This window comes from Erpetoichthys calabaricus, chromosome 10 (genome assembly GCF_900747795.2).
Source record: "Erpetoichthys calabaricus chromosome 10, fErpCal1.3, whole genome shotgun sequence".
Classification (NCBI taxonomy): domain Eukaryota; kingdom Metazoa; phylum Chordata; class Cladistia; order Polypteriformes; family Polypteridae; genus Erpetoichthys; species Erpetoichthys calabaricus.
In genome coordinates this window covers 117,683,641-117,708,272 of record NC_041403.2, presented here as the reverse complement: position 1 = coordinate 117,708,272, position 24,632 = coordinate 117,683,641, and the positions used below count along the sequence as shown (strand labels likewise).

Sequence of the window (24,632 nt, the reverse complement as noted above, 5' to 3'; positions counted from 1 at the left end):
GCTTGGGGGTAAAAACTATCCTGCAGCCTGGCAGATCTGGCTTTGATGCTGCAGTATCTTCTCTTGGATGGCAGAAATGTGAAAAGTCCATGTGAGGGGTGTAAGGGGTCCTGCACAATGCTGCTGGCCTTGCAGACACTGCGTTTGTAAAATATGTCCTGTAGTGAAGGGAGAGGCACCCCAATAATGTTCTCTGCTGTCTTCACTGTCCTTTGCAGGCGTTTGCAGTCAGATATGTTGCAGTTGCCATACCAGACAGTGATACAGCTGGTCAGATCATTCTCAATGGTGCCTCTGTAGGACATAGTGAGGATGGAAGGGGGAAGACTTCAGCCGCCTCAGGAAGTGTAGTCTCTGCTGGGCTTTCTTGATTAGTGATGAGGTGTTATGTGTCCACGTAAGTTCCTCAGTTATGTGCACACCGAGGAACTTGGTACTCCTAACAGTCTCCACATCTAAACCGTTGATGCTGAGTGGGATGTGGGCAGGATGTGATTTTCTGAAGTCCACGATTATCTCTTTTGTCTTGTCGACATTGAGGGATAGATTGTTGTCTTCACACCATGCAGACAGCCGTTCCACCTCATCTCTGTATGCTTAAATCATCATCCCTGCTTATTTGTCCCAGCACCGTCGTATCATCCGCAAACTTGATGATGTGGTTGATGTTGTGCATGGCTGTGCAGTTGTGAGTCAGCAGGGTGAAGAGCAGTGGACTAAGCACACAATCCTGCGGTGCTCCAGTGCTCAGTGTGATGATGCTGGAAATGTTGCAGCCCATCCGAACTGACTGGGGCCTCTCTGTCAAGAAGTCCAGGATCCAGTTGCAGAGGGTGGTGTTCAGGCCCAACCTCCTCAGTTTTACAACCAGCTTTTGAGGGATGATTGTGTTGAAGGCAGAGCTAAAGTCTATGAATAGCATCCTGACATATGTGTCTTTTTTATCCAGATGTGTCAGGGAGAGGTGAAGGGCAGAGCATATGGCATCCTCAGTTGACCTTTTTGAGCGGTATGCAAACTGAAGAGGGTCAAGTGAGGCAGGGTTAGTCTTTATGTGTGACATGACTAACCTTTCGAAGCACTTCATGATGATTGGCATGAGTGCAACTGGTCGGTAGTCATTCAAGCATGTCACTGATGACTTCTTCGGCACTGGTATGATTGTGGTCAACTTGAAGCATGCTGGGACTGATGACTGGCTCAGAGATTTGTTGAAAATATCTTTGAGGACACCAGCCAGTTGACTGTCACATTCTTTGAGCACACGACCAGGTATGTTGTCAGGTCCTGCAGCCTTGCGTGGATTGACTATGGAAAGAGTCCTCTTCACGTCAGTTATGGAGAGACAGAGTACCTGGTCAGTGGAGGGACCTGAAATTTGGTACACATATTCTATGTGATGTCTACTATCCGCTTTCGGGGTGATGATTGACCTCCAAGGTTATTCCTCTTTTTATTTTTATTTTATTTTATTATAGAATCAACTCTCGGCAGTGGCCAGCAGGGCAGCTGTCCAGCGCCCCCTCTTCATATCTTAAATCATTCTTGAGGCAGATTGACTTAAGTGCCAGCTTAAGTGAAAAATTGAAGAAAACTTACTAATTGCAACACAAACACTGACTTAATCATTTTTAATTCGAAAAGATGCCAACGAAAGAAGAGAAAAAGCGGGCCGTTAGGTTGGAGAAAAGAAGAGCTGCTCAGGAAGCAGCAAGTGCATCAACCTGAGCAAATGAATGCTAAACGTACAGAGAAAGAGTATGAAAACTGAATACTTGAGTCAAGTGTATTCACTGCACGTTATTGTGCAGTGTGCCATTACTGGTTAGACATAAGACAAGTCAAAAGTTATTTCATATATGGAGGTTTTCTTGTATTGTTGAGTCAGGAGGCACTAGACAGAAAATACTGAAGTGGTTTTAAAGCATTCATAAGTAATTGTTATGAACACAAAAAGTATACCTGTGATTTATAATTTAATTGTAAATAACAAATAACAGGTAATTGGTTCCTTACATACACATCCAGCTTTGGGCCAATATATAGTGGATGCACCTTTAACAGAAGTTACAGGTTAATATTTGTAAAGGTAGTCTGCACCTTCCTTGCACTCATAAAATCTATAAATTAGATGGATTGCTAATAAATAGCAGTATTTAACTCTTGCCACATTATCTGTGTTTGGTCGTTGTTCAGTCTTTGCATCACCGTAGACCAGGAGGTTAATCTAATCTTAAGTCCCACATCTCCTTTCTCTTTTCTTTTCATAACAGCATGATTTCCAACTTTTCTGTTTAGTTTGCTGTACTTTTTTTCTTTTTTGCTGTCTGATTTATATATAACTGACTTCAAGGATTTCACTACAATGACCAAACCTTCACTACAATGGCCAAACCACAGATCATTAAGGCATACTATATAGCATGTCATCTCATTTAAAAAATATTAAGCTACATTTTCACCTGCCTACCTAGAGATTTGATATGAAGCAATCACTGTATAATGCTGAAATATAAAAAAGGTTGGGTTAGGTTTTATAAGCAACTTTTGAGGTTTTCCTCATATAGTTATTTTGATTTTTTTCTAATTATATTAAGTAGGACATTCTTTTCTCATTGCATTATACTAGGTGCACTGAGATTCTTTCATTTGAGCAAGGTAAGACAGAATGCAGTACAATCTAAATTATTAGATTAGATTATTCATTAAGACATGATATGCTAATGTACTTTACCCAAATTAACAGTATTAGAGGAAGATGATTTATTTTGAATTCAATATGGTCTCATATATGAATATGATTCCAGTAAAGTCTGAGCAGGGGACATTCCTAAAACTCGTTGCCTAATGATTGTTGGTTCCTGATGACACCACTTATGAGGGTCTTAAGTTGGATACATTTTGGACGGTATGAATCAAGTATAAGAATATATAATTTTGAATTGAGTTAGACGACATTTTGCACAAATTGAGGAAGAGTGTATTATGTCTAGGCTTGACTTTCATTCATTATCTGGAAATGTAACTGAACGTCTCTGCTTTCAATACTATTTCACATTACAGTATGTATAGGTACACACTTTAAAAACACTTGTATAGTTGAGAGATACTACCTATAAAAGTCTTAGGCATTTGTGAAAAAAACACTGTAAAGCAGGAATTCTTTTAAAATTATGCCACTAATAGAATTAATTAATCAACTGCACTTTCTAGAAAGTTTTAGAAAGTTCTGTTCCACATTTAGCTGCATAATATTATTATTTATAATTTTGGCCGTGAATGTGGGGTCATTGTCATGCTTCAGTATGAAGCTGGGACCGATCATACACCTTCCTGATAGTACTGCATGATGGATAAGAAACTAACTATGCTTCTCACAAGCAAGTTGGCCATCAATTTTAATAAAATCCCCAACTCTGATCACAGAAATGCGTCCCCACAGAACCTCCACCATTGCCTAGAGACATTCATCCATGTACCATTCTCCATCACTTCGGCAGACAAACTGCTTTCTTTTGGTGCCAGAAATCAAAAATTTTGACTCTTCAGTCCAGAGCACTTGCACCCCAGTCCTTGTGATTTCATGCATAGGCAAGTCGTTTGGGTTTATTTCCATATTGGAGGAATGACCTTTAGTGACTTCTTGGGCATAGCCATCAGCAGTATGTCTGTTTTGCGGAGAGAGTGTCAACCGTGTGGAGAGGTTTACTTACATCAGCAGCGACATTCATGTCTCTGGTGACTCTTCCTATGAAGTCAGTACAAGGATTGGGAGAGCATTGGAGGATAATGCGGTCACTGGAAAGGGGCGTTTGGCACTTCCGATATGTTTGCAAAACGATGAAGGTCCAAGTCTTTAGAGTCCTGGTGCTGTCTGTTTTGCTATATGGTTGTGAGACATGGATTCTGTCCAGTGAACTGAGAAGAAGACTGGATTCCTTCAGTATTGTGCCTCTGCAGGGAATCCTTGGGTACTGCTGGTTTGACTTTATGTAGAACGAGCAGTTGCTCACAGAGTCCCGAATGAGGCAAATTAACGGTATTGTGAGGGAGCAATAGTTACAGTACTACATCCATTTGGTGCGAATCCCAGAGTGTGATCCAGCTCGCAGGATCCTTATTGTTGAGGACCTGAGCGGGTGGACTAAGCCAAGGGGACGTCCTAGCTGCAGCAGATAAATGGTCATTTGTGGAAGGTTGGTCTGGACTGTTTGTCTACCTGGGGGGTTGGCAGCCGAGATCCTGAGCTGTTTTGTTGTGTGGTGGTTGCGGCAAAGTACTGTACCGGTTAATGCTCCCCAACCTGACCTGACCTGTTGTATTAAAAACAGAACAGTACCTTCTTTTTTAAAGATGCCTCCTGAAACTCAGATGAAGCAATTTTTTTTGTGCATGCTCCTCAACCTGACCTAACCTGGAAGAATGGCTTTTTGGACTGTAAATGAGTTTACCAGTGCTCCAGTAGTTTCTTCCAGTTCTGAGCGTATAGTGGCACTGGACATTTTCCAATTTTGAAGGGAAGTAAGCTTGATTTATTTATTGTTTGCAGCACTTACTTTCTGCGTTTGACCACTCAATTTCTGTTCCTCAGCCTTGCCCATTTTTTGTTCTTCTGTAAAAGAGCCTGGACAACACATCTGGAAACATCTGTTTGCTTCACAATTTCTGCTTGGGAAAGACCTTGATGGTGCAGGGTGACCAGCTCGTGTCTAGTTCCTCTGCGTACTTTTTCCATAATGTAAGATTTGCAGGTTAAAACCACCACATTTACCATAACCTCACCATTGTAGTATGGTTTTTCCCTTGCTTAGTTTCTTACCCTCTATACAACAGGTTTTCTTTCAGTTACACATTAGTGCCTATTTGTTATGTTTGCTTACTCAAGCTCTATATGCCTTAAAGATCTCATGTTTTGTTTACCTGGAAAGTGACCTATTACTATTTCTTTCTGTCTTTGAAGGCATTTAAATAACTTTTGTAAGACATGACATAACTGTATAAGGCAAATAGTATGTCTGTCTGTCTGTCCATCCGTCCGTATCTTTGTTTAGTAGCTTTGGTTTCAGCTGCATTTTTGATTTCTGTGATAGTATTCCAAATGTTTTTCAATAAGCTACCTGTCTGTGTCTGAAAGCTCTGTTACAGGGAGGCATACTTAGATCACAAATGGTGCTGCATGGTTTTATTATGATTGATGTGTGTTTATTTTTTTGTAATGGCTTTCCTTTGGCCACCTATGAAACCCAGTTTTGTGAGGTACCTGGCTTGTTGCAGGCATGCTCACAGTTTTTATTTGAGGAAGGAATGACTTGAATTCCTTTTGATTTTCTATAATCATCTTGATAGTATTATTTGGGCAAGTTACTCACCCATATATATATATGATATAAATATAGAATTATATATGTAATTTTTAAAAAGTCCCTGATATCAACAGTTTTACTATTGTGCTCTATTTTTTATTTTTATGCTGGGTTTTAATGTGCATTCAGGGTTTTATATTTGCTTAGAATTATTTTATTTATATCCATAACCTGATATATATTTTTCTACAATCAAATGACAGGTATGATCCGAGCATTCCATTGTTTTCATTGAATAGTTTGTGTTAGGTGCTGTATTAAGTGGCTCTGGGGGCTTTATCAAAATGGCTTTATTAAACATGAACTAATATAAATGTGTTACTGAGTTCAAAATGAACTCCATTCATCTAAATGTGATACTTCTAAATGTAAATGGTTGTTTCATAGTAAAAGATGCAAATACTTATTGAAATTATCATTTTTTATTTACAAATATATTTTGATTTTGTACAGTTTTCTCTTCATTTTAACATTCAATAATTTATCAATAAAATGTTTAGGAAATAAAGTTGCAGTAACATCAAACAATTAAAAAAATCATAGGAAGTGTGAATTCCTTTCACAAACATTGTACTCATTTTACTGAATAGTCATAAGAATGTGTTATGTTTGCTGCTTATAACTTTAGAGTTACAGTTTAGTTGTTTTAGATTGGAGTAAGCTTCCCTGCTCCTAGAGTGCCACACTCTGTCTTTTAAGTACATTTCATCTCTTGAGGTTGGACTGTTCTGTGTAGTGAACTTTTTGTTTAATTAAGCAGCTAATTCCAGCTCTCAGTTTGCAGCCTTAGAAATTACCAGACTTGTTGCTTTTGTTTCTCCACAAAATTCAAAACAGATGTTTGTTGTTACTCTTTAGAACACAGAAGCCTATTTATTCTCCATATTTTTCTTCAGTTTAGACATTTCTTGTTTAGATTGTGAGTTCTTAATCTTTTTTCCTTAACCTTTAAACACTCTACACTGATGTGCCATTGCTATTTGCTAACCTGCTAATTCATTATCATTTACATTTGTGAGTTTGTGAAGATAAAGAAGTCATTTTGATAAATGATCTAGAAGCAAACACAAGAGAAAAGTGGAGACATTTTGGTGATTGTAATTCATTCTAGTCCACTGAACGTTTAGCTGGTTTTTCTGGGAAAGTAAAAAAATTGCTGGTAGAAATTTCAGAAAAAAAGCAGAACCGAAGTCATTTAAATACATGCCATGTTAATTTAACATTAAGAACAGGCTTAAAGTGTAGTAACACTTTGTGGAAAAGCTGTAAAACCTGTTTCTACTTCAGCACTTCAGAACAAATGTTTTCTACCTTTATTTGATGATATAAGAAAGAATGTGTGGATATTTCTATATTGATTTATTTCTGCTGAAATAATTGGTTAGTGCTGCCATGTCATGTCTTTAGAGTCCAGGGTTCAAATACTAGCTTGATCAAAGTTTGTGTAATGTTTGCCCATGTCTGTGTAATGTTGGCTGCTTCTGTACATTTTTACGTGTTTTTTTTTCTTCTTTTTTTATCTTCCCAACATTCAACAGAAGTGTCATTTAGGTTGATTGATGACTCTAAGTCGGCTTCTTTAAGTGAGTCAACTGATGCCCCATTCAGGTTTGGTGTAGGTTTGTTATGACCTTGCATTGGAATAAATGGTCTTGGAAAGCGGATAGGTTGATGTTGATATAACTCAACCTCAGTTCAGTTTTACATACTGATATTTACGTATTTTTTGGAAAGTACAAATTTGAGATCACTAGGGACTGTTTAATGAAATCAATTAATTGACAGTTGTACAGAGTCAGTTTTAGGGTCAGTTTGCTGTTATCTTTTTCCTAGTGTTCCACCATACTTGCCGCATATGTAAGGTAAAGAATCAAAAGCAGGGCTATTCATTTATAATTTCAGTTGGGCCAGAATTTCAAACCAAGAAATTAATCAGGGCCAGACATTTTCAGTAACTGGTAAGCAGCAGGTAATGACAAATTTTAAATCAACACAATGCATGTATTTAAAAACAAGTAATGTGTATTCATTGTTTCCCTTTTACATTTTGTCACATCTGACACAAGCACATCAAAAATGTATAAAAAAAAACAATGAAAAATCTATAACTGAACAGAATCTGGGGTAGTAGCAATAGTTTTTATTCCACGTTTGAAATAAAATAATAAACATTTTGCTCACATATGACCCAGGCACATCTCAAAGTGCATAAAATCAAAAAAATGCACAGTATTCTCATATGACAAAGGTTAGATTTGAGTTCCACAACAAAGCCTTTCCTCTTGAAATTGTTTCCTCACCCCCCAGAAAAAAAAACTATCTGATTAAATGTTTAAGAGCAAGGCACCACGTATGGTGTGAAAGTGGATTGGTACATTTACTTTAATGATTTGTATTTAAAATGTTTTTGTACAGAGTTCTTGGGTGTCAAGTTATGAATTATTAATTATAATTATTACTATTATTATTTTTTTAATAATCTTATTTTCCATGTTTCTTTGTTGATGATATGCAAGGGGGAGCCTGTACCGACTCATATGTTAACGGCACATCCACTTAACAATAAAAAATGTCCTTTTGCCTCTGTTACAATATAATCAGTTTAAAGTTTCAATTATTTTATTTGCAACTGACAAACTAAGTAGAAATGATAATCACCAAAGCCTGTTTTTGGTTGCATTTGAGACCATTTTAGTTGCAGTGTGGACCCCTGGAGGAACCATGGGCTGGGCCACTCTGCGATTGCTTCTGGGTCGGTTGTGGCCCGCAGGCCGTCATTTGAATAGGCCTGATCAAAGATGTTATTTTGAAGCTGATTGTCCTAAATAGTGTATTCTTGTGCAGAACCTGAAGATACTTGACCATAAACTTAGCTGCTGACTAACTTCTCCAGTTTTATAAGGATTTATCATTTGATTTTTACTTTTCATATGTATTGACCTTGCCTTCAATGAAGCGTCAGAAGAGCATTGTCAAAATTTTCAGTTTTTGCTGTATATGCAAGCAGTTCTCTTTTGAAATCACTTGATAAATAAATATCTTTTATTATCTTATATTTGTAATAATTTAAGTACAAATACATTTTACAATTTTAGAATAATGTTACTTTTTGTGTCCCATTCCCACATTCCAGCTTTTTATTTACTGGTTATGTGTTTAATGTTGTATTGATAGAGATACAAAAATGAGGAAATAGTTCTTATAAAACATATAACATTAAAAACTAATTTTCATCATTAATTTCTTAATAACTGCTGTCTCCTTTCCATCATCTGAGCCTACATTTATACTCAGTAAACTATGCAAAATGTTTTTGTAATGTCATCTATTTATAGTAGGTAATATATATTTTGCCCTTAAGGAAGAAAACATAGGAGCTCAGGGAATTTGCTAGGTATACTGGCATGTGATTTCAGTTGAGCATTTACATTTACTGCTGAGATGAGTCAAAAGCTATCACATCACTCTTACCTGGGTCTGTGGATCCATACTACCTTGCGAGAAGGAGCATTTTGATCCAAATCAGGATATGTATATGGTAAACATGTCTTGTATGAATGTAATTATATTATTCAAAAATGTTTGCCTAAACAACAAATAAAGTCAGCCTGTCATTTAAGTAAAAGAATACAATTATTAGTTATTCCTTAATACTAATTGCAAGGTAGCATCTCACCATCTCACAATGGATCTAAATTTATTGCCAATTCAAATTAAGGTTTATTCTCAAAAAATAAAACAATTGTGTAACACTTTTATTAAATACTAACATGGTGTACAAATTTGTCAGTAAAGGAAGTTATTTTTCTGTAGTTATTTTGAAAAAGTCAAAAATTTCATCCTGTATGTTTAAATTAGTAGGAGGTGATTTTGGTTTTTCAAGTTGATCTTAAAAAATTACTCCAGCACTAAACTGGCTCTGTTCTGTCTTCCAGGGATGGTATTAGTCCGCAGTGAGAGTGGCCAGTTGTTGATGATTCACCAGCAGACACTTGCACAGATGCAAGCTCAATCCCAACCACAGAATGCGATGACACCAAGGCCTGCCACACCTAGTAGTTCTTCTTCTGTCCAGCTATCTTCTGTTCAAGTAAGAAATATTAGAGTGTAGCTGCTGAAACAGATATCAATAGAAAAAGTTGGATAATTAATTAGTATAGTAAAGACTAGGTTGTGTATTAAGTCAAAGCTATGTGAAAAAATAGGATAATCCTGGAATAAAGAAGAAATCACAGTACATTTTTTAATCTATATAAAGTTATAAATTATGCATGAAGTAGTATTTTTATATATTATAAACATAGCAGATATTCTATACATTGAGCAAGTGCAAGTGTTTAAATACAGTGTTTAAATTATGTTTAATCCATGCATAATATTTATGATGTTGCTCTATATTAATGCTGGCATGATTCATACTGAAACTTCAAAATAAAAACAAAACACATACAAGGGGCCTTAAACATTAGATACCAAATCACCCTGTATGTCAGCAGTTTTCAACTGCCCGTGTAATTTTTCACAGCTTGTAAGTTAACTCACAAGTAATAGGTACAATTTGACACTCTTACCCTTTGAGCTATAGTATGTTATTTGAGCATGTTTTTCCAGTGGAAATATGGATAATGGTTGAATTTAAGGGTAGGTCTCTTTGGTCAAATGTACGTATATCTTTCATTAAAACTGTTCAATGTGCCTCAGAATGTTTATACAGTAATTACAGAATTATTTGCTAGCCTTTATTATGTTTAATTAAATAGTCCTTTATACAAAATCATGATTACAAGTAAAATGCAGTTTCTCACAAGGAATGGAAATTATTACTCTGTAAAACATATATAAGGGATGGTTGTGATGTGTGTATTTTTTATATTTCATGGTGGATTAGTAATATATACTAAGGTATAATCTTTGTAAATACTATAACTTGTAAATGAAAGTGCAGGGAAAGGTTTTTTCAGGTCTGCCAGTCTAGTAGGTCAAAATAGTCATATTGTTCTACATTAGCTGCCCCTTTAAATTGCTGTGTCTACTGAACCACTAATGCTTTGAGGTGTTGTTGAAGTTCATTTTGTTTAAGTTAAGCAAATCTTACAATCCCCATATTAGTCATGTCTTTCTCTGTTTTATTTCATGTGCTTGTATTAGTTTAAGAATGACTTAAACAGTAGCTGTTTTTTAATAAACACCATTCATTATCCATCACTGACAAAGCTACTTCACTCACCATTAAAACATTCACATCAGGTATCTTTACCTATGTAGGTCTGTGCAAGATAGTTTAATATTAAATATGCCTGCATCTTCCATCAAGAATAATTGATATTTTATCAAATTAGTGTATGTTAATCTTAAATAATATCATCTGACACTGATGTTGACAACAGAGACAACAAGATAATAAATGACATGTAGAGGTTTGTTTCTGGTATGGTCAGATTGGCATACATTGGTCTCACCTTGTAATTTTGAATTCAACCTCTTTAAGTTTAGTTTAAGCATTTTGTAAATATAAAATATGATTTTCAGCTACAGAACTCAAAGTGTGGTGTGCAAGGGAAATTTCATGGACTGTCTGAAGTGGCACTACTCTTCTGTAAAAGTGTATGGAGTAGTAGGATTTAATGGCACACAGTACATCAGTAGTATCTTGTCATTTTAACAGTTCTATTCTGCCAGCAGGTAGATGGCTCGTTACATTGATTATTGACATTTGTTTATTTAAATTCCAGTCCTTGCTTGCAGTAGTCATTTTTTATGAACTCAGTATTCAAGACAGAAAAAATGTCTCATGCTCAATAAAAAAAAACAAACAAAAAAGAAAAATCAAGAATAAGATTACATGTTAGTTTTAAGCGACAAATCTAATAGTTTGATTTGACTGGTTTATTCCAGAAGATAATAAACCTGAGGCAATGGCAAGCAGTTATTAGTAAGAAAGTGAAAAGGTGCAAATATCATATTATTTTTTTCCATAGTATAGATTTACATGCTTGCCTTTTAAAGGTGAGCCCTATTCCTTGTCTGTTTTTGCCCTTCAAGCACTAATGACCTACTTCATAGCCAAAATCTTACACAATTGTTGAGAGCCTCGTTGTAAAAAGTGAAGTCATGCATGATGATGAGTTTGTTCACCGGTTTAAACAAAATGCACCTTTCTGTGATAATGTTATGCGATGCATTGATGACTACCAATGATTAAAGTTGAGTTGATTGAATTATTCAGTTAGATGAATCAGCTGGTATTAAGCTGGTACTTGTATTTGTGAGATACTGCATTGATAAATAATGAGTCAATCAATATTAAAAAAATATTTGTTTATGTTAGAAGGGGGTGTAAAACAAAATATTTTAAAAACCATTTGTGTAGAGGGTTATGTGATGTGTTACTTTGAGAGACTGTGTGATGGGAGAGATTGGCAAGTGTGATTATATTGTTTATTGCAATTTTGTTATTGTATAATATGATGAACATGAAAATGCTAGCTTGGTGGAGTAGACAGATAGATAGATAGATAGATAGATAGATAGATAGATAGATAGATAGATAGATAGATAGATAGATAGATAGATAGATAGATAGATAGATAGATAGATAGATAGATAGATAGATAGATAGATAGATAGATAGATAGATACTTTATTAATCATTATTTCATATTAAAAATACTGTGTGGAGGTAGACTTGCTTTGCATAAAAAAAGCTGAAATGTACAGACCACATTTTTTCAAGCTTTCCTAGTGAGAGGTAGTGGTGGTAGTAGAGGAACTATATCAGAAAGCCAATGACAGAAGTAAATAATGTATTTTAAATTCATAAAAGAATTAACTTTTTTAAGCTTTTCTAAAGTTGTATTTATTTTTTTTAGAAATTATTCTATTGCTTAATTATTTCTTTATTGTTTTAAAAACACTGAAAATGCCATGTAAAAAAAGCATAATTGAAATTTTGCATATTCATCCACAAGAAAAATTGTCTGTGCCTCATGCAGTAAGGGGTTCTAAATCTAGGGCAGAGCACAAGCTAAAAAAGAAGACACCCTAGCAAATAATTGTTTAATGTAAAGAATCCACTTGATGTTGGAGTTTACTTATGCAAGGGCATCAGTAATGATACAGTTGTATTTGAATATACAGGCTCCAGGAGCACCACTCATTGCACGCCAGGTTGCTCCAACTACTATCATCAAGCAGCCCACACAGGCTCAGACGACTGTTCAGGCCGCTTCAGCACTTCAGAGATCTTCTGTTGTACAGGTACCAGAGTAATTTCTATCTACAGGGGTAAGCATACAATATAGTAACAATGTTTATTAATGATGTGTTACAAAATACCAGTATTCTAATAAATACATTTTTGTTTTATCTTCAAGAGTGAAATAGTTTTTATAGTAATAGCATAACACATTCAGTCTTTATCAGGGTACGCCATGAGACCTTTTGAATCTGCCGATAATTACTTTAATATGTTAAAACATTTTGTAAGCTCTTGTATTATTCAAATGTGACTCAAATGGAATGTTTACTATAGCTAGATTTAAAAAATGTTTTCTTCTGATATCCTATGTTCAAGTATGTTGTCATTTTATTTTTTCTTTTCATACATTACCACAGATTTTTGACATAGTAATATTTGTAGTGAAAAAATAACAGATCTCCTTTTGCTTTTGCATAAACCTGTTGTATTAGTATGCCTATGTCCAGTAAAAGGAAATGTGCTATAAAAATAAATGTTGTTGTTGTTGTTGTTGAAAGCCATCCCCCGGACACAGAAAGACAGACACAAGAATGTCCAAAACACACTCCTTTATTAGTCCACAGCACCACAATGTCTTATTCTCCAACAACTGTCTCTTTCTCTTCTGTCTCTTTCTCTTCTCTCTTCTCTCTCTCTCTCTCTCTCCTCCACTCCCCTCCCCTCCACTCCTTTCACGATTCTGTATTAAGATCAAATCAGTTTTTTAGGAAAAAAAAACAGCTAGAAATTGCCATCAGCAGACACAGAACTTAGCACTTTAGATGCTTTCCCAGCTGTTTCGTCCCTTTTCCCACTCATACAGGTGATCCTTTCTCTGCCTCACCCAGGGTCAGAGGCAACTTGTATGTCCACTGGCCCTTGAGAGTCGCTGACAAACACGGACCGAGGCAGATAGACCCCTGACATATCTTTTGGCTGCTAAAGCACTTTCTAAGTGCTGCCTCTGCAAAATGGTGATCACAGAGCTTCTTTTATGTCAACTTCTCAAGGTAGTCCCATCCTCCTCAGACAGGTCTGAGACACTTTTTAATATATGCCCATTTAAGAGATGCTTATTGTTTCAATTAATACATTTTTCACCTTTGCAGTCAAAGTCAACAGTTATTTTGATCATGTAAGTTTTACTTTGACACGTCTGTGTCTCATATGCTATGCCAATTTGTAAGGATGTTACGATTTAAAATACTTTTTTAACTAAGCTCCTGCATAACTAGATGCGCAGAAGCCTTATATCTTGTATTAAAGTGTATTTTTATAATTAAACTATAGACCACAGGTGTTAACTGTTCATTTTTATTATCAATATGAAGTTCTGTAGGCTTATTATTCAGTGACCAAAAACATTCTAAAATAAATAAAATGTCCTTAAAATACATACTTTAACTAATAAAATATGTACAAGAATATTTATCCATAATACATATAGCATAAAAGTAATTTTGTAATGTACCTATCTGAAAGAAGACTTAATTAAAAAAAGCAGTTTTCACCATTTCTCTAACAAAAAAAATATATATATATAAAGTATATACATATTATATAACTTTTTTATTTTTGTTATGATATGGATTTTTCTTATACAGCAACACCGGTTTAAATAGCCTAAACAACGTTCAGAACGTGGTGCAGAGGGATACTGTCTAACGGGGGGACCTTTTTTCACTGCTGCACTGCTAAACACACATGCAACGGAGTACATGCATTAGTGGAGGTATTGAACTGTGAAAATGGATAGAGAACATTCTGAAACTGAAGCTGTAGCAGACGATAAAGTTGAACATGATGACACAGAAGAACTTTTCCCGAAAAAAGGAGCTGTGTCTGTTGTCTGGAGATACATTGGTTTTAAAAGGTCGGATGTGGACCATTATGTTCAAATGTGTGAATACTGTTTCTATACTACTGAATAATACTGCAAGCCAAGTTGAACTTGTTTTATTTTTTTTCAATACTGTGTAATGTACCATAGATAGATAGATAGATAGATAGATAGATAGATAGATAGATAGATAGATAGATAGATAGATAGATAGATAGATAGATAGATAGATAGATACTTTATTAATCCCAAGGGGAAATTCACATACTCCAGCAGCAGCATACTGATAAAGAACAATATTCAATTAAAGAGTGATAACAATGCAGGTATACAGACAGACAATATCTTTGTATAATGTTAACGTTTACCCCTCCAGGTGGAATTAAGAGTCACATAGTGTGGGGGAGGAACGATCTCCTCAGTTTGTCAGTGGAGCAGGATAGTGACAGCAGTCATACTTACAGTGCCCTACCTTGGAGAGATCCTAGTCTCCTCATAGCCTCATTGAAGACATTTCTGTTGGCAACTGTTTTATATTCAGTTCAGAAAGAAAGTGATCAGTAGAGTTGTATTAGTGTTTTCAGAAACATTCTGAGAAAGGGTAGTGAAAATAAAACCAGAGGCACCATAGCCTAGTTCTGCTTGTTTCCTAGTACTAATGAAATAATAGACAGTTTCCAGTGATTAACCGGAGACCCATTCAGGACTGGTTTCTTCCTTTCAGTGCCATGGTAGACTCTGATTTCCCACAACTCTGTAATGGAAAGACTAAATGAGAATATGGATATTAGACTTCGGAAATATGTTGTCAGCAAATCGCAGGAAAATAATTTTTCCTTTTAAAAAATAAAACGTTAGCTTCCCCAGCAGTATAATGATTGAAATGACAAGACAAATTCTGAAAAAAAGTTTGTAGATCTTTAAGTACAAAATTATTAGGTATTTCAGCAATCAACAAAGGGAAAATTATAGAGCTACAGGTCAAAGGTCAGAAAACACCAAAACATCACCAACCTACTGTTAAAGAAATAAATCAAAAATATTATTTTCTATGTGTAAACTTTGAAACTGTTTTACTACTTTTTGAAGTTAAAAAGAGCAGTGGTAAAATTCAAAATTACTGCATACCTGTGTGAATGTCAAAATATTGAGGTTTCTTTTTCTTCTACATCTTTATGAGTCAAAAACCATTACACCATTTGAAATTCCAGAGGTACCTGTTTTGGGTTTACAGCATGAAAGTTCTCGTTATGCTTACATTAGTTTCTTAAACAAAAAATTGTAAGTGCTGTGAGGCAGATCTTAATGTAGAAAAATATACAAGAATGCACTTTTTAAATGAATACAGTACCTGAAAATAGTGCTGAATGCTGAGGCTCCAGATATGAATTTAAATATTAAAAAGATAAAAAATATTATAATCCATATTACTAACCGAGAATACACCGGATATGGACGCAGGGACACGGCGATGGGACCATGAGACGTACTGCGCAGGCACGCGTCTCATAAACCGCAAAAGAAGTCGTATCCACCGCGAACGAAGGAGTCACGGCCCAAGAACGAAAGAGCTCAACTAACGTGAATGAGAAATGAAGCAACAACGCGCCCTTAGCTACCACTAACGATACAACCACACAAAAAAAGAGGATTCTGCTCTGCAACCCAGAGTCAAACGTGAGAGGCTACAGAGGCCCCACAGGTCCACAAAGATAGTACGAAAGGCGCAGGCGTCACCGCCATATTGTGAGTGGCACTACTGCGGAGTGAAGTCGCAGGCGTCACCGCCATATTGTGAGTGGCACTACTGCGGAGTGAAGTTAGGAATAATGTGCTGCTTGGGATTGTACAAACCGCTGAACACTTTACACCAAATTCAAACACAATACAGCTCAACGATACAAACATGAGCCCACCTGGATAAGATCAATGAACGCAGGCGCCTACAACGCGCATCTGAAACTGCGGAAGCAAAGCAGGCACAGGTTCAAAACGAAAGACCACAACTGATGGAGATAAATAATCTCTTTCAAATCTATTTCGGGTTACCCAAGACCAGGGGTTGGCGAGCGAAGTGAGCAGGAGGCGGAGCCCCCTAGTAATATTATAAATATATACTTATACTTAACAAAACACAAATGTTCTGCTACCTAGAGCAGCATTGACTCAACATGCAGATTTGCTGTTGGTAGCAGTGCAGCATTATGGAAGTAACAGAATACATTTTGACTTCTAAAATAATATCTATGACACTGAAGGGTAGGATTTCACAAGTTGTGCATTTGTGTAGTGTATTGGAATAGGTTGTGGTTGCAAATGCAAAACATTGCAGGAATGGAATGAAAGATCAGGTTGATATTTTGTGTTTTAAAGGAAAGCAAGATGCTTATAGAAAATTAGAAATAATTGGTGTGAACATGACATGTATTATGATGGGGAGAAGAAAGGTGAGGTTTGGGCACGTGAAGCATAGGGCCAATAAAGACAGGATGCACTATAAAAATGTGATGGTATAAAACCAAAGGAAGCCCAAGTGAGACATAGATATAATTTGTAATGGATTGCATGAGAAATATGACCTTTTCCCTTAAGAATGCCCAAGAGTATGAAGTAGTGATAGGAAATTTCTTCTAAATACCAGTCAACAGGTATAAATAAACGTAATCGCCATTAATCTAGTTATTATTTTTGTATTTTTCTAGAAAGTACTGCTATTATGTAAAGATTTTAGACAATGCAGAGATGATATCTTGAAGAATTTGACTCACAATTTAAGAACACCAAGACCAGTTAATGAACTTAAGGAATGCATTTCCCATTTCATTAAATCAGTATGTGGTGATGCATCTTATAATTTGTCAGGGTCATTATTTTCTGCTAGAGGTATGTTTCAAATATTCAGAACTTTCTAGAGTGATTATCCAACATATTATCACATATAGTATAATACAGCACATTTAGTGTGCCATTTGCAAAGATGTTTAGGTGAGACCAGGTTTGCAACATGTATATACTGTGAAATTTTAGATAGATAGATAGATAGACAGATAGATACTTTATTAATCCCAATAGGAAATTCACATTCTTCAGCAGCAGCATACTGATACAATAAATAATATTAAATTAAAGAATGATAATAATACAGGTGAAAAAAACAGACAATAACTATGTATAATGTTAAATATTAACGTTTACCCCCCCTGGTGGAATTAAAGAGTCGCATAGTTTGGGGGAGGAACGATCTCCTCAATCTGTCTGTGGAGCAGGACAGTGACAGCAGTCTGTCGTTTAGAGGATATATAGTCAGCCTAGCAGCAACAGTTTCCTTAAAATGGGGCACACTTTTGATAAACAACGTATATACTGTTTTTGTAGACTTTAACACATTGCTACAAATCACTTAAAACGTGGTGTAAGTAAATGTATATGGACTCATGAAACTAATATCTACAAAAGGCAATCGCAAAAATAAAATAAAAAGTTCAGCATAAATTCCTTTCTGTCATTCACAGCCTCAGATCGTGCTTAGTGGGGCCACAGCAACAGGCACGATAGCGACGCCATCAGCGGTTCAGCCTATAACCCCACAGAGAACAGTCCCAGGAGCTCCTGTGCCGCCAGCAAACACTGCCACAGTAAGATCATTCTCATCATTTTTACTGTAAAGTAGACTCTTCAGTATTAAATTGACCTTAGGTTTATTATATTAGACCAAAACATTCCAAAGCAGACATGACTGTATTTAACCAGTGACATTAAATTTGTTAATCTGCTTTATTTGTCTTTCCTTAATGTGATGCTACGATAGATAGATAGATAGATAGATAGATAGATAGATAGATAGATAGATAGATAGATAGATAGATAGATAGATAGATAGATAGATAGATAGATAGATAGATAGATAGATAGATGTAAAGCACATAGATACTTTATTAATCCCAAGGGGAAATTCACAGTAACATTTACAGTATGTATAATAATTTTTTGTTTCATATACTGTAACACTGTTAATTGTTTTCTTATGGAGGGCACCAGGATATTTGTTACATAAAGTAAGTATTTTTTTTAACTTAGCATATTGTATCTGGTTCAGTGAAGGTCAGTTGGACTCCAGAATTAATGTATTCTTATTGTCTGTCCCCACTTCCCTACATGTTATCTAGTTTTGTTCTCTATCCTCTGGTTTACTCACTTGTACCCTGTATTTTAAATTAACATTACAAAAATAAAGCTTTTGCACTGAATTATTTTAAGTATACTTTAAAATTAAAATTTGAAATATTAAAGTTAGCTTCTTAATATTTGCAGATAATGATTATCCCTGGGAATGTAATGTACAGATTAATGCTAATACATTACATGGCTTGTTTTTAGTTGGAACAGTGTCATTTGCTTTATGACCTTTTTAAGAAAGAACCTGCATTGAAAAGTGCACCATGAAATAATGGTTCATTAGCCCCTTTTCTGCTTAGGGTTGAACTTTGTATTTGAACTCTACACTAATACTCTTGACACTATTCCACTAGCAGACTGGTGCCATGTAGGGACTTGACTGTGAACTATCCTGAATGCCCATTTAACCTCCTTTCAGTATGAAGAGACATTAGTCATATCATTGTCTCTTTCGAGATCTCAGTAAGATATGATCACCTGCCAGTATTTTTCATAAGCACAAAAATGTAATTGCTGGTGTACTATTTTTTATTTTTGTTGTTGTTTTGTTTTCTTTCTTATTGAGTTTAGCATGTGTAAACCTCTTTTATATTAAATACATTTTTGTAAACATGGTAATCTCTTTCTTATACTTTACCTTACTTTACAGACAGTAAAACTGATATTTAAAGCAGAACTTGGTTAGCACTGTTTTCTATCAATATTTTTCCCAACTGATTGCATTGCATGTGAACCCTATGGAGTAAAATAAGATAAATGCTTTCTAGCTTACTACTAATGGAAATTGATAAACAACACAGTAAACAGATGGTGCCTCACCAGCGCATTATAAAGCTTGAGCATAACCTCCTTGGACTTGTACTCTACACATCGTGCTATAACCTAACATTCTGTTAGCCTTTTTAATGGCTTCTGAATACTGTCTGGAAGTTGATAGCGCAGAGTCCACTACGACTCCTAAATCCTTCTCATAGGGTGTACTCTCGATTTTCAGATCTCCCATTGTGTATTCAAACATAATATTTTTACTTTCTACATGTAATACAAGTAATTCTACAAGTAATACTGTTATTCTATAGTATGCCTTTTAACGGCAGATGGCTTTTTTTTTGGTCACAGCAAGGTATCCACATACCTGCTGCATTGCATTTCATTCAAATTCGGTTCTTGCCATTGTAGTTAAAAAGAATCCCGTGAAAATCAAAGTTCTGCATATATTGTGATCATGTACATCAGTACTTTTTTGGCTAACTGTGTTGGTCTACATTAAAAGTATTCCAAACCTGCCACTGAATGATCAAAATAAATTAACATTACCTTTGAAACATTTGTCTGCATTGATTCATTATTCTGAAGGTACAGAAAAGCCAAATTAATGGAGAAAGGAGTGCATATCAGATCTGAACCGCTGGACAAAACCAGTGTGGACATCAGGGTCAAGTGTTTACTCCACATACAGGGTAATCAAATTAGTGTACATTTACAGGGTGTGTGTTTTGAGCATTGTGCCATTTGGCCTTAGTGCAAAAACAACAATTCATACCTTATCCAGAACACATTGAAATCTTGTGCACTGCCATCCACATGGAGAATGAACAACAATTGCCGTAGCAAGTTGTTGAGTTACACAGAGGTCCTTAGTTAACTGTTTTGTCTTTTGACTGCAAGTGTTCATTTCATCGGAACAGAGCTCTCTTTCATTAATAATTTTACTGTGGATATAAAAAGTCTACACACCCCTGCCAACATCACAGATTTTGTGTAATAAAAAATAAATCCAAGATAAATCCTGCAAGAACTTGTTCCACTATTATTGCAAATCTTTGCACAGAAGGTGAAAATAATTCAGAAACTGTTTTGTGAAAAAAGGAAAAAATCATACAAAATCCTGGTGGCATTAGCGTGCACACCCCCTAAACTAATACTTAGTTGAAGCACCTTTTTTATTTTATTACAGCACTGAGTCTTTTTGGGTAAGAGTCGATCATTTTGGCACATCTAGACTTAGCGATTTTTGCCTACTCCTCCTTGCAAAAAATTGCCAGATCTATCAATTTACAAGGGCATCTCCTGTGCACAACTATCTTTGGGTCATCCTACAGATTTTCAACTGGATTAAGGTCTGGACTCAGGCTGGGCCATTCCAAAACATTGATCCTCCTTTGATGAAGCCATTGCTTTGTTGATTTTGGTTTTGTATGCTTTGGGTTGTTGTCATGCTGAAAGGTGAAGTTCCTCTTCATCTTCAGCTTCCTAGGAGATGCTCGAAGGGTTTGTGCCAAAATACATTGATACTTGGAGCTATTCATGATTCCATCTACCTTGACTAAAGCTGCTCTTCCAGGTAAAGAAAAGCAGCCCCAAAGTATGGAGCTGCCTCTACCATGCTTCACTGTGGGTATGGTATTCTTTTGATGATGTGTTATTTTATTTATTTATTTATTTTTTTTGCCAAACATACCTTTTGGAATTATGGCCAGTTACATTTTTCTATGTGGTTTTGGGAGACTGATATACCTTTTTGTAAGGTTTAGCCCGATTTGGATGTTTTTCTTTTTGAGAAAAGGCTTTCATCTTGCTACCCTGCTCCACATCCTAGACATATGAAGAATGCGACTGATTGTTGTCACATTTAGAGAACATATGTAGTTACCAGGAAATCCTGAAGCTCCTTTAATATTGCTGTAGGCCTCTTGGTGGCCTCCCTGATCAGTTTTTTCCTTTTTTTTCCTCATCAGTCTTGGAGGGATGTCCTGATCTTGGTAGAGTCACTGTTGAGCCATATTTTCTCCACTTTTTGGTGACTTTCTTCACTATGATGCATGGGATGTTTAATGCTTTGGATACTTTTTGTACCCCTGTCCTGATTGATACCTTTCAATGGTGAGATCCCATTCGTGTTTTAAAAGCTCTTTGTAGACCATGGCTTTTGGAGTATGTTGCAACCAAGAGGATATTGGAATAATCTTACAAGAAGAGCCACATTTTTTCTGAGCTTAATCAGAACCACATTAATTGATGTCAGATGTATACTAAGTACTATTTGAGATGAGACTTATTGTGATTGGTTGATTCTGAATGCAGCTACATCCTTGATTATTAAAGGGCACACTAATGCAACCAGGTTTTTGTATGGTTTTCTTTTTCCTTTTTTCACTAAACAGTTTCTGATTTGTTTTCACCTTTGTTGTATAGATTGTAATTTTGCAATAAAGGTAGAATAAGTTCTGACAGGATTAATCTTGGTTTCATTGTTTTTATTACACAAAATTTTGGCAGGGGTACATAGACTTCATATCCATCCATCCATCCATTCTCTTCCGCTTATCCGAGGTCGGGTTGCGGGGGCAGCAGCTTGAGCAGAGATGCCCAGACATCCCTCTCCCCGGCCACTACTTCTAGCTCTTCCGGGGGAATCCCGAGGCGTTCCCAGGCCAGCCGAGAGACATAGTCCCTCCAGCTTGTCCTGGGTCTTCCCCTGTTCTCCTCCCGGTTAGACGTGCCCGGAACACCTCACCAGGGAGGCGTCGAGGAGGCATCCTGATCAGATGCCCGAGTAACCTCATCTGACTCCTCTCGATGTGGAGGAGCAGCGGCTTTACTCTGAGCCCCTCCCGGATGACTGAGCTTCTCACCCTGTCTTTAAGGGAAAGCCCAGACACCCTACGGAGGAAACTCATTTCAGCCACTTGTATTCGCGATCTCATTCTTTCGGTCACTACCCATAGCTCATGACCATAGGTGAGGGTAGGAACATAGATCGACTGGTAAATTGAGAGCTTCGCCTTGCGGGGCAACTCCTTTTTCACCACGACAGACCGATGCAGAGCCCGCCTTACTGCGGATGCCGCACCGATCTGCCTGTCAATCTCACGCTCCATTCTTCCCTCACTCGTGAACAAGATCCTGAGATACTTGAACTCCTCCACTTGGGGCAGGATCTCGCTACCAACCCTGAGAGGGCACTCCACCCTTTTCCGGCTGAGGACCATGGTCTCGGATTTGGAGGTGCTGATTCCCATCCCAGCCGCTTCACACTCAGCTGCGAACCGATCCAGAGAGAGCTGAAGATCACGGCCTGATGAAGCAAACAGGACAACATCATCTGCAAAAAGCAGTGACCCAATCCTGAGTCCATCAAACCGGACCCCCTCAACGCTCTGGCTGCACCTAGAAATTCTGTCCATAAAAGTTATGAACAGAATTGGTGACAAAGGGCAACCCTGGCGGAGTCCAACTCTCACTGGAAACGGGTTCGACTTACTGCCGGCAATGCGGACCAAGCTCTGGCACCGATCGTACAGGGACTGAACAGCCCTTATCAGGGGGTCCGGTACCCCATACTCTCGGAGCACCCCCCACAGGATTCCCCGAGGGACATGGTCGACTGCGCTTTCCAAGTCCACAAAACACATGTAGACTGGTTGGACAAACTCCCATGCACCCTCCAGGACCCTGCTAAGGGTGTAGAGCTGGTCCACTGTTCCGCGACCAGGACGAAAACCACACTGTTCCTCCTGAATCCAAGGCTCGACTATCCGACGGACCCTCCTCTCCAGAACCCCTGAATAGTCTTTTCCAGGGAGGCTGAGTAGTGTGATCCCTCTGTAGTTGGAACACACCCTCCGGTCCCCCTTCTTAAAGAGGGGGACCACCACCCCGGTCTGCCAATCCAGAGGCACTGTCCCTGATGTCAGTGCAGGATTTACGTATAAGCTACACAAGCTATAGCTTAGGGCCCCCGCCTTCTTGGGGGCCCCCAAAACAAATTGTCCGAGTGAGCAATTGTCATATATACTTAAATATACTACAGTATTATTTGTCCCAATCAGGCCTGGCCTTAGGCATAGGCGAAGTAGGCGACCGCCTAGGGCCCTGGCGTCCGGGGGGCCCCGGATCGACTCCTTGGTCTAATTTTCACGCATTTCACAGAGCTTCCAGGGGGGCTCTGCCCCCCTCAGGGGGCCCCTGGACCCCCCTTTTGCCTAGGGCCCATAATACCTAAGACCGGGCCTGCCTGATGTCCATGCGATGTTGCAGAGACGTGTCAACCAAGACAGCCCTACAACATCCAGAGCCTTGAGGAACTCCGGGCGTATCTCATCCACCCCCGGGGCCCTGCCACCAAGGAGTTTTTTGACCACCTCGGTGACCTCAGTCCCAGAGATGGGGGAGCCCACCTCCGAGTCCCCAGGCTCTACTTCCTCATTGGAAGGCATGTTAGTGGGATTGAGGAGGTCTTCGAAGTACTCCCCCCACCGACCCACAACGTCCCGAGTCGAGGTCAGCAGTGCACCATCCCCACCATATACAGTGTTGACACTGCACTGCTTCCCCCCTCCTGAGACACTGGAAGGTGGACCAGAATCTCCTCGAAGCCGTCCGAAAGTCGTTCTCCATGGCCTCCCCAAACTCCTCCCACGCCCGAGTTTTTGCCCCAGCAACCACCAAAGCTGCATTCTGCTTGCCCTGCCGGTACCTATCAGCTGCCTCCAGAGTCCCACAAGACAAAAGGGTCCTGTAGGACTCCTTCTTCAGCTTGACGGCATCCCTCACCACCGGTGTCCACCAACGGGTTCGGGGATTGCCGCCATGACAGGCACCGACCACCTTACGGCTACAGCTCCGGTCAGCCGCCTCAACAATAGAGGCACGGAACATGGCCCATTTGGACTCAATGTCCCCCACCTCCCTCGGGATGTGGTCGAAGTTCTGCCGGAGGTGGGAGTTGAAGCTACTTCTGACAGGGGGCTCTGCCAGACATTCCCAGCAGACCCTCATAACACGTTTGGGCCTACCAGGGCTGACCGGCATCCTCCCCCACCATCGAAGCCAACTCACCACCAGGTGGTGATCAGTTGACAGCTCCGCCCCTGTCTTCACCCGAGTGTCCAAGACATGTGGCCGCAAGTCCGACGACACGACCACAAAGTCGATCATCGAACTGAGGCCTAGGGTGTCCTGGTGCCAAGTGCACATAAGAACACCCCTATGCTTGAGCATGGTGTTTGTTATG

General features: G+C 38.0%; 1 protein-coding gene across 1 annotated transcript in view; it reads left to right on the top strand.

The window, feature by feature from the left end:
- Window positions 1–24,632, top strand: part of taf4a (TAF4A RNA polymerase II, TATA box binding protein (TBP)-associated factor) — a 106,469-nt gene that overhangs the window by 6,608 nt on the left and 75,229 nt on the right. Inside the window, exons 3-5 of the mRNA XM_028811791.2 lie at window positions 9,299–9,453; window positions 12,501–12,620; window positions 17,953–18,075. Of these exons, the coding sequence (XP_028667624.2) occupies window positions 9,299–9,453; window positions 12,501–12,620; window positions 17,953–18,075 (398 nt within the window). The remainder of the gene's footprint in view (window positions 1–9,298; window positions 9,454–12,500; window positions 12,621–17,952; window positions 18,076–24,632) is intronic.